Genomic DNA, 12,011 nt, shown 5'->3' on the forward strand with positions numbered 1-12,011 from the left:
CTCCTCGGAGGGAGGGAGGAAGTGACAAGTCCTTTCATGCACAAAAAATACGTAATACGATACTGTAAAACCTATAAAGTTCACCACCTTTGAAAGTTGGAACCCCTGTCTAAGTTGACCGCTATTGCCAGTTACAGATCTTGTCCTGGATCATGTATATCAACCTAAATAAGTTGACCACCTTGTCTAAGTTGACCGCTATTGTCGAGTACAGATCTTGTCCTGGATCATATGTATCAACCTCCATAAGTTGCCCATTTATCTAAGTTGACCATTAAAGTACTGCACAGCAGCTAGCCAACTTACTATGTGCTAAAACCAAGGGTTTTCGTGCGTTTGACCCTCAACGCTACCCCTCGCTGTACCTTTGAGTAGAACCAAAATGTCAAATTTAAGTAAAAATATACATTTGAGTTGTGGAATGTTAAAAAAAACTATTATACTTTTATTTATAGAAGGAAACAAAATTATCTGGGAGCAAACGGTAAGTTACATTATTGCAAAGAAAAAAAAACTGTGATACTACAAGTACGAATACTGCATTATTATCTCTAATGAAATTGATCAAAAAGCAGCAATTGGTGCCAGTATTAATATAGGAGTATGGGATACTGCTTCTCTAGAAGTTTCACAATTCGTATAGTTCAATTTCAAATCGCGCCATTGGGGCAAATTCAAATTTAAGCCTCGACGATGCATTTATAATTCCGTAAGCGAAGAGTGTTTGTGTGTTTAAAGAAAACAAATGGGTGTTTGTGTATTTCAAAATTCAATGCCATGAGACTGAGCTTGTAACTCCAATACGAGAGAAAACGTGCAGAAACCTTCAAAAAATTTAAAATATGTTTTTTAATGATTTTTTCAAACACTTTTTGTTACTAAAAAATAAGATAACATTTTACGCTTCTAAAATGGACTGATGGCAAAAAAAGTAACAAGCTATATCCCTTTAAAAATGGACACAATGTTAAAAGAATTAACCATCTATGATTCCAGAAATGAACACTAAGCAAAACAAGTCAATCGTCTACGCTTCCCAGGAAAAACAAGTTAACAATCTATGTTTCCAAAATGAACATAGTTCACCATCTGTGCACTAAAAATGAACATAAGGTTTCTCTCCAAAATATAGAGTGCTGAACCGCTGGTAAAAGAGTTCGATCTCGTTCGAGAAACGAAAGTAGAGAAAGAAAAACAGTCAAAGACACAGGAGAAACGACAGAGGTGAGTTCAGCATGACTCCGGAAACTGAGTGAAATAACTGCCTAACCAGCAAGTCGTCACTAACATTGTTTGATTTGAACTAAATATCTAGTATGTCTAGAACCCTGGTATAGCATCCCCTTTTTGAAATTGTTTTAATTTTTTTTTTTTTTTACTTTTCAGAATTGGTAAAAATAGAGAATGAAAGGCAGCATGAAGATTATATGCTAAACCTACGATTTAAATGCATGTAAAAACGGTTGAACAAAATTGACCGCTTAATCTGCGTTGGTCAGCTTTTGGTTGATTTCTAGTTCATGTGTCACTTAGATGTAATTAGAGAGGTTATAGCTAACAGTATAGCTTGTAATAAGTTTTCAAAACTTCAGCAATTTTCTGATAAACATATTGGTATTCAATTTTTTAAATAAGTAAGTGGTAACAAAATTATTTTTTTATATTGTGATAAAAATGCTTTGTTTTCCTGTTAGTTGATTATTATCAACAAGTATCGTAACTGTTAATGGAAACGCGATTTAAACTGTCTTACATTACAAAGACAGATCATCACTATAATTGGGGCAAACCTAACCTGGAAGCATCGTAATGCTAACATTAAGATCTGTATAACCTTCACAATGCTGAGGTTTTCCCCAATCATAGTGTTGATCATTACCGTTATTATTATTTTTTTAAATATTTTTTAATATCCGCATCTTTCAATAATTCTTAACAGTTTACAAAATTTGTAATTAATACGAGATCAGCTTAAAGTTACTCCTCTTGCACAAACCCATGATTTAATTTGCACGGTAGCCACGGGAACTCAGCTCTTACACTTCTTTTCATTTTCTTGTAATTTTTTTTTTTATTTTTGACAGAATTATTGTTATTTTGTTATTTACCTTAGAAAAAACGTTTTAAAGGTAATATTGTCGTAATAAGCACAAAATTTGGTATCTGCAGCTGAATTCAAAATGAGGAATTGCTTTTTAAAGTTTTAACGCCTTCCTATTCAAATCCACTTTTCCAAAAGTTTTTTTTTATTATTTTTTTTTTTAATTTTCTACACATTAATCTGTATCTCAGAGACAGAAAGACGTAAGTCCAAAAATTTCAACTTCCGTTTATGGTGCATTGAATGTAGAAGCCTATACCGAATCTTGCCATGCGAACGTAATTTCCTTATATTAAAAAAAATTAAGGTCAAAGAAAATTTTGAAAGGAAGTCTGTGGCGGGCCTGCGTCTAGGAGAGCCCATAGCACCTACAGCCTTGAAATTTTGTACAAAATTACTTCGAGCCCGAGGGGTTTGCACCTGGGGTTTTGTTTTTTTTTTAATTTCCAATTAGTTTTTTGTAAATAATTTTTTGAGCTCAAATTTCGCGTAAATTGCCTATTATTGCCTATTAAAGGGGTGAAATATTACTTGCATATCTTCATATTATGTATCGTTGGAAAGGGTAGAATTTTCTACGTTCTACGTAATTTCCATCAGATTGGGACTCAATTGACGAAATTCTTTTTAAAACAAACTTTTTCTTTTTTTGCCGACGAGAGGCCATGTAATCCTAATCGGAACGTAAGGGCCTCTGGCTCGGAATCGGTGTACTATTATTTTTATAAGTTTTATGTGGGGAGAAGGCTGCAATCCCCAGTGTTCCTCAAAAGACTTTTGATTTGTCAGAAATTAAGTAATGAACTAAACTATTTATGAATAAGCTGTTTCACAGAGATAAATGTATTCTTGTTGTAGGGGGTAAAAGAAAAAATTATCATCCCGAACGTCATACCAGGGACGGCAATTACAAGGAACGCGTGCCAATTTGGCCTGTCTAAAAGTTTCCTCCCACGCCTAAAAAAATAAAATAACTGAAAGAACTTTCGCTCTACGTCACAAAGCGGTTTGATCTCTCTTAAAATATAAAAACAGATTATTCCACTTCTTTATTTATCTATGTTTTATTTTTCTCCAGTGATAAAACTTTCCTACTACCTTCGCATAAAAAACAACAAGAAGTTCCGTCCAGAACTAAACGAGACTACATGAAATACACTGCCAGCTCATTGACTGAGCTGGCGGTGTATTTCATGTATTTCTGCCTTAGCCCTGGCTATAGGTCGGTAACTTACTGAATAAACGAGACTACTTTCCCGTATCAAATATCGACTTTCTAGTATCTGATCAATATTCTCAAAATTCGCAACTCCAACGAACTATAGGGGGCACTGCAGTCACTGTCTAATGGCGGACAAAAACTAAAACAAACGCACGTGGTAACGAAGAAAATGCTAATAAGCCTAGTAAATTTTATTCGTATGCATGATTTTTTCGCTTTATTATTTTAAATTAATTTTCAAAGTCTTGTTGATATTCTGACCCACGTAGAAAGAAATGAGAATTCAAGAAGCATTACTAAACGTCAAACATTAATGCAAACTACGTAGTTCGTAGTTCTAAGCAGCCCATTTTCACGATGTTGAATTCGATATTTATCAATTCTTGATAAAACTAATAATAATTGTGGCCTGACAAGAATAACAATTAATGCTAGAAAATTTAATATGACATTACAAATTATTACAAAAAGAAGATGATACTTCTTTGCTTTGCTTTGGCTAGCGCTTATTGTTTTACATTTGTAGCTGAGTTATTTCTCTCGAATCCCCGAATCAGTTAATTTTAAAATTTTTCTGCTTCGATGTTTCTAATTTCTGAGTTAGCCCTAAATCAATCGTCAAGTTTCAAAATTAGAATCGTAACACGTTAGTCTTAACGCAACCACACAGTTTTAAAACAGAGGATTTCATTTTATTTCAAAACTTAAGCGGTATGGTAAATTATTAGTTTATTTAAAACAAAGGTATGAAGCTCAGTAAATGTACAAATACAAAAATTATCTGTAAAGAACATAAAAAAGGAAAGTGGCGTACCTTTTGAGCATTCAAAAGTATCACGAAAGTGATTGCGGTCGATCCAGACTGTTTGCAAACATGGCGTAGCAAAGAAAGCAGTGACCGTGTGAAATATCTTTGGCAGTGATTTCACAAGCACTTTCAAATCTGCGAGCAATGTGCTCTCAAGTGTATTCCCAAACTTCGGCTGAATAGAGATTCCCAGTAAAATGCATTCGGTGCACTTTTGGAACGTTTTCTTGATAACGGAACGGATTAGTAAAACATTTCAACTTCATTTCTTTGTCCATAACACATTCGAAATATATTTTAGCACATATTTAGGCAACTGGAACACTTAAAGAGTTTCAAATGTGTGCCGATTATTTGCAATGTAGTTGTTTTGTAATTGTTGCCAAAATTACGAACGGTAGTAGTAATTATAAAAATTATAACACTTCCGCTTTTTAATTGTTGCGAAACATAGTGAAAAATAATTCGCAACTCCAATAAACTATAGGGGGCGCTGCATTCACTGTCTAATGGCGATGAAAAAGGTAAAAAAAAAAAAAACGCATGCTTAGCTTATAATTTGCTTTCACGCTTAGTGAATGGCGTTAATTTTCATCGTGTTTGTGGAAGCTTCTTGTTCTATTCCTCTGAAATTGCATTACACCACAAACTGTCTGAAGCCTGTAATTTACCCCAAAGAAAACACGTGGAATGGAATGTTTACCTTTTTCTTTAGTATTGTTAATCACTGCAGGATAGCGTATTCGAGCTCTGGAGTTGCGAATAGTAACTATAAAGTTAGTTTTGTTCATATCTATATCAAATTAATTTCAAGGCTGAACTTCAGCAAGAATATATTTGTGGATTTTGGGCTTTTTAAACTTTTCAAATAATGCAGGTTTTCGAAGATTTCTGTGATTCAAGTCAAGTGATCAGTTTTAAAGCGGGATCACATTGCATATGCTGATCTTTGAAATTATTTTGTTAACTTTTTGAAAGAGTATTAATTTTATAATTACTATTATTTTCCACTGTTTTCGGCAACAATTAAAAAGCAGATTTCGAGAATTGTTTTATTTTTTCATTGTTTATAATAGCTTTTCTTCATTAAAATGTACAATTTTGTTGAGAACATTCCTCGACAGGTGCAGAAAAAACAAGAGCGTATGCTGAGCGAAAATGTGTGAAGTGCAGCTCAGAATGTAAAAAAAGAAAAAAGAAAAAACTTTAACTTCTATCGTGCGTCTTTACGACACACATTTCCCCCCACAAAATAAGTAATCTTTATTTTCATTTTTACTTCAGCGTAAGGTGGATATCACTAAATGATACCAAGGGTTGCATGCTTAATATACATATGTTTTTCGTTACGTTAAAAAAACTTTAATTTTAAAGTGTTTTAAGCAGAATACTTACCAAACAAGTAGAAAACTAACGGCAACCGCCTAAAATTTGAAGATCACATAGGTACCCGCATACAATGCCACCGACAAACGCTCCGACAGGGAAAACCCGTAAAAACAAATGATGTCAAAAAACATCTCTCAGCTTTCGGAAACCAATTGGTAGTTAAATAAAATGCAGCAGGATTAATCATCCCCTGAAATCAATATAAAGCATGAGTAGAGTAGACGAATGCCACTACACGTAATTTTAAATTGTAAACATAGTATTGAAAGAAAGCATAAAAACACAAATAGTGCTTTAATTATTAATCAAATAACACGCGAATAGAGATAACGTTGGGTTAATCGTTTAAACTCAATTAGAAAAAAGTTTGCAAAAGAGGAAATTTACCATTGTTTTTTTCTTTAAAAATCGCAAATTATTTCGTTTAAAATATTTAAAATGTATACTCCAACAAACGTCCGGTAAATAACTTTTGCGAGAAAAAATAATCAACAATAAGATACAAAAATATTTGGACATCAGAAAAAAATTAAAATAAAAATTGAAATAAAATAAACAAAAGGTAAAGAAACGATGCAATCGTTAAAATGCAAATTTAATTATCGTGCGAAAAAAATAAATAATCAAACAAATAAATGAATACATAAAAGCACATAAAGCAATGAATCACATAATTTGATATGTATCAACAACTACACATCTCCGTACATATGGTTCACTTGCCACAAAAAGCAACGGCAAGGTAACTCATTATGTAACAATTAAAGAAGAATGAAAAAACGTCAAGAAATCAGTAAGAAAACTCGATTGCGCAGAAGAAAAAAATTCAAACGACTTTTTGAAACATCACTGGGTGAAAAAAGAATGTAATTATGTAATTCAGCGTTTCTTAACCTTTTTTTGACCTGTGAACCGACAAGAGCTTAAAAAAAAAAAAAAAAAAAAAAAAAAAAAAAAATCGCGAAACGCTAATTTTTTCTTTTCATTCATCCTCTTTTCTTTTCACACACACACACACACACACACACAAAAAAAAATCATGATCAATCATTAAAAACATGTGAATTATGCTTACGGACCAGTGGAGAAGTTTTTCACTTTGTCCTTTTTTGCCAAAAAAAAAAAAAAAAAAAAAAAAAACAACTTTCGATTAGATTGGACTGTTAAACAATATAGTTTAAAACTTTTGCAAACGATTGATTTTTTTCTTCCTTTTTAGAAACTATAATCATAAGTGATTAACGAAATAAATCAATTTATAAGTATTTAAATAAACTTTTACTTGGTGTTAAAAGAACTGTTACCAAAAAAAAAAAGTTAATGACAGGAAAAGTAATTATTTTAATGATTATTCATAAGCAATGAGCATTGCTAATAAATCATAGAAAAGTGAGTAACTTAATCGCAAAATGTACGTTAAAAACTAAAAGAATATTTTTTTTTTTTCCAAAATTCAAGAATATTTCATTTTTTAAGTAAGGCACATTTTTGAACGTGAACGAGCAAAAATCTCTGCGGTCAATTTTTTAACCGGGCCAGCACCGGTTCATCGTACCACTATTTGAGAATCGCTAAAGTAAATGGATTTATTTTTTAAAACGGAAACTTACCAAAAACATTCCTTTTATCAGCTGAAACGTCAGTAGCGCATAAGGATTCAGTTTAGCAGCAATGGGTGAGATGAGGTTGCACAAGGATGCAATTATGAGGCTGAACACCAAAATTTGTTTGGCGCCAACAGTCTCGGAAAGCCTTCCGCCAGGCGTCTGGGTGATGACGAAGCCTATGTAACTGGCGCTTATGATGTAGCTTTGCATTGCTGTGTCCCAGTAGAAAGTTTCTCCGTTCTAAGAAATACGTAAGGAATAGTTCATTGTATGTTGAAGTTCAAGAACATAATACAGGGTGCGGCAAAATAAATAAACCGGTTTCAGTTAATTGCTGGTTTGAATTTGGCGGCGCGGCGATTCTAATGAAACTGCGTGGTAGTTCTGTCGAGTCGACATTTCTGCCTGTTGATATTCTCTCTCAGAAGTGTTAGTTGCAGCAGAGCAGTGGAGTCTGAGTCGGACTGATTTTAGGGTAAAGAAATTGGAGTCGGAGTCGAGAGTCGAAGTTTTAAAATTTTACGAGTCGGAGTCGGTCATTTTCCTCAAAGTCCTCAACTCGGTCAGTTCTTTCGGAGTCGGCCATTTTCCCTCAAAGTTCTCAAGTCTTCCAGTGTTTGCGGAGTCGGAGTTGGACTGAATTTAGGGTAAAAGAGTTGGAATTGGAGTCAAACTAATTTTGGGGGTAAAGGAGTTGGAGTCGGAGTCGGGAGTCAAAGGTTTAAAAACTTTACGAGTCATAGTCGGAGTCGGTCATTTTCCCTCTAAGTCCTCAACTCTGCCTAGTGCTTGCGGCGTCAGCGTGAGACTGAATTTAAGAGAAAAGTATCGGAGTCAAAATGATTTTGGGGTAAAGGAGTCGGAGTCGGGAGTTGAAGGTTAAACATTTCAAGAGGCGGAGTCGGAGGTCTGGTCATTTTCCCTTAAACTTGGCAACACTGCAAGTGCTTGCAAAGTCGGAGGGGTAAAGGGGTCGGAGTCTAGAGTCGAAGGCTCTAAAATTCCGGGAGTTGGAGTGGGTCATTTTGTCTCCGCAGCCCTGGTTAATGCAGAGCTCGAGTGTAAACGCTTATGTTTTTGCCGTCAATTGGTCAGAAAACGCATATAGCAATTTATAATGATTGCTTTTCAATGAAATATCTTTTAAGTTTTGGAATTTTTCATGTTTATAAGCAGGATTTAACGACGATGAGAAAGAGAAGATTCAAGTGTAATATTTGATTTCAACAAAGATTGATGGAAGCTTCTCGGTTGGCGATACCGCATATTATTTTGTTTTTAATGGACTAAAAACAAATCAAGTCATTAAAAAAGACTCAAAATTTCATTAAAATTAAAAAAAAAATAGTCCACCGAATAATTTAACTAGGCCATTAAAAACTAAAATACTCTGAAAAGTAAAAAGCAAGTTATTTGAACAACATGAAAATTCCGCTGAAAATAATTTGCAAACAAATTTAAATAACTCAATAAGTTCCGTCAAAATGCAAAAAAATCCGCCACATAAATATATTAAGTAATGAAAAATCAATAAAAGTTCCTTTTAAATTTCAACAAAAAACATGAGGTGCCAACATGACGGAGACGTATGTGAAATTTTTCCGATTTTTTTTCCAAGTAAGAAAATAGGCATGTCACCATCTCCTATAAAAACGATTGTAGGAGGAAAATGTTGGGGCAAAGTGAAATAGCGGGGCAAAGTAAAATGGTAAAATATTTACTCAGATTTTAGCGCCACCTATCTGGTAATATTTTAACTATGTAGTAACACATGTAGTCTATTACAGTCAAAAAAAAAGTTTCCTCTAAAAAAAAAGGTAATAAAGGCAATTTTCAAAAATTGATACTCATATTGTAACATTATGTTGTAAGTCAAGAATATTTTTGTTATTACTCAATGATAAAGTTCTTGTTGTTAGCGTTTTAAACATTAGTTGAGACCTAAGTCGTTCCATGTCAAGTGACCTAGTGTTTAATATTAAGCTTATTTGTGTTTGAAATAATTTGTACAGTTATTCAAGTACAAACGGGGCAAAGTGAAATAGTTTATTTCGTTTACTTGTTCAATACTTTATCAAACCACTTGCATATTAATTAATTATTTCATTTACATTTTTTCACGTAATCTTCCCTTATATGTATTCATTCATTCACTTATTTTCTTATTCATTCACTATTTTATTCACTTGTTTATTTTTTTTAATACATTAATTAATTAATTAATTAATTGTTTGTTTTTTCCTTTTCTTTTTGTTTATTCATTCATTCTTTTATTTACTCGTTCATTTGATCAAAAATATCTTTAATAATAAAACAAAAAAAAAATTGAATCAAAAAACAATTCAATTTTCATTTTGCCCCATGGAAAAAAAAGAGTGAAAGTTTTCGATCTTTTTTTGGAAGTACAAAAATTACTGCCAAAAAATTAAAAAAAAAGTTTGAAAGTTTTATTACAAAATATATTGTTCCTTCTTTATGAACCGTAAATTTTAGAACAAAATTACAATTTGTTCGGATTGAAAAAAGTAAGTGATTTTAACCATTTCACTTTGCTCCACACTCTAATAATTGGGAAAATACCGCAAAATATTATTGCAATTTAATGCGTATACCGAAAAATAGTATTTTTGCTATCTTACTTTCATTGGTTGTTTCTTAGAATCGTTAGCGAATGGACACTCTGAAATACTCCTGTTTCTTAAACTGCTTCGGTTTCGATCTTCCGTCATCGTTACCAAAGCCATGGTGAGATTCAGTCGTTGACAGTTGAGGATGACGTAGCAGAGGAAGCCAAAGCTGACAACAATGTATCTTCTCGGCATTATACAACTATTAGCTACACGTGAAGAAGGCAAAAGAAAAAATTTCAGCTAAGGCCCCTATATATACGAGCCGACGCATCAGCTTAAGATTAGCCATTTTGGATCGGAGCGCGTGTTAGAGTGGTTGTCTTTTCTGGCGAGTTATCGGGTTTCGTGATTGTTCACTGTGAGCAATTATTAGTGGCACGTGAGTTGTTTATTAAATAAAATATTATTTTCGGAAAATTTGGTGAAATCTGAAGCTTTGCTATGGTAACCCTAGCAGTGCAATAATGAAAAATCCTATCCAAAATGGCTAAACTTAAGCTGAGTCATAGATGTAGTAGGGTAACGGCACCAGTAACAGACATGCCTGAGACATCGCTCTCAGATAAACTCAATTTTCTGAGCCTTTTAATGTGTTTAGACTTTTAAAACTATTTTGCTCTCGTGCAACTACATCTCATCTAACGTTTAGCTGCGTCTGGATCTTCTGAATTAGTTAATTTCATTTTTATTTGCTCAATTTCGAAAAAAGGTCCGACCCCACTTACTCCGAAAATTCTGACCACACCCAGAAACAGATATAGGACGAGAAAAGGGTGCGTAATGGACAGAATTCCCCTTTTATCTTCAAAAAAGTTCTTTATTTTTAGATCTAAAATCTTATTTAATTCAAATAAACATGAACCACCGGCAGACCTCGTGGTAGCTGTTCATAACCTTCCACCACTGCCTTGTAAATACCAACTGGCTCATAAAATTTACTCTTATAACACTAGATGGGTGCACCGTATTCTCGGGTTGCAGCATCATCAGTTTTAACAGCGCAAAATTCTTATTATTTAATTCCAAACTTACAACTGTCTGTTATTGGACCCTTGTCTATTACTCTCTCTCTCTGGTGCCGTTACCATATAACTAGATGCAAAACACAGTAGCGTAAGACATTGATCGCCATTAAGCGCGCGAAACTTAAAATAGACGGGCAAAAGCCTACGGGGATGCAATGCTATTTGTATCCCATCAGGTTAGAGCAAAAGTTGTTTGCATGCATGTGCCTAGCTTCGCACATGTGCTTTTCGAACATTTGCTCGTCTATACTAGTAGGGCTCGTTGCCTATGGAACCAGTTTCTTGCTGTATATCAAAACATGTGGAAAATCTAACCTGGCAGCATTACGAAAGCTACTCAGATCCTAACCACAGTATTGCGGCGCTGCCATTTTAGGTTTTCCCCAACTATAGAAAAACAATATGGGGATGTCCATAAAACTAGGGCATCATAGTAAAAAAAAAACTTCATTGTCTGAATAATTCTTTTCTTTCATGTGAGGTAAATAAGACTAATTTTATTAAATCATGCGAAGAAAGTTATAAACGCATTTTTTGTAAGTTTTATAGGCAAATTTTGACAACACTACTCAGTGCCCATGTGTCGTTTCATTAGCGATTCTAAAAGCTAATCTTTTTTTTTTCACTTAGGAAATTAATTGCTATGTCTACAGTCTTATTGTTTTTATTGAAATGTGGTATATCTAGGAAGAGATTAGACCAACAAAGAAACTTTAAACTGTTATAATTGTCTCATACTAATGTAATATCAGTCACAAAATTGTATAAAAGTTCGCATTGCTTAAACAAAAACAAACCCAAGTTTATAAAAAGTCATATTCACTTCATTTAGGATGATATCTGTAATATTAATCCCTTAAATATTTAGAAATAATTGAATTATTTAAAACTTATTTAAAATATGTAAGATCAGTCACAATAACATCAGTCACATTTCTCTTTTCATTAATAAACCTCAAACAAACTGCATTGCTGCAGAAAGGCAAAAAAGGAGGCTATATAAATTAAGAAATAAAGAAAAACATGAAAATTACAAAAAATAAAACAAAGTAGAAGCTGAAAAGAGCAGATGATAAAAAATTAATTAATTAAAAAAATTCTAGTATAATTACCAATGTTAGTTCAGAATAAAATTAAAAACAGAAATTAGGTGAAGGAATAGAACAAGGATAGAACAAATTTAAAGTATTGAAGTCCCAGGTTTAAATTAGTAGCTGCATTGCCCCTCT

General features: G+C 33.3%; 1 protein-coding gene across 1 annotated transcript in view; it reads right to left on the minus strand.

Moving 5' to 3' along the window:
• LOC129220573 (vesicular glutamate transporter 3-like) overlaps window positions 1–9,949 on the minus strand; it is a 77,796-nt gene extending 67,847 nt beyond the window's left edge. The window contains exons 1-2 of the mRNA XM_054855005.1: window positions 9,863–9,949; window positions 7,131–7,367 (exon numbers count right to left, since the gene is read on the minus strand). Of these exons, the coding sequence (XP_054710980.1) occupies window positions 7,131–7,367; window positions 9,863–9,949 (324 nt within the window). The remainder of the gene's footprint in view (window positions 1–7,130; window positions 7,368–9,862) is intronic.
• Window positions 9,950–12,011: the final 2,062 nt, after the last annotated feature.

Source organism: Uloborus diversus, chromosome 4 (assembly GCF_026930045.1).
Source record: "Uloborus diversus isolate 005 chromosome 4, Udiv.v.3.1, whole genome shotgun sequence".
NCBI lineage: Eukaryota > Metazoa > Arthropoda > Arachnida > Araneae > Uloboridae > Uloborus > Uloborus diversus.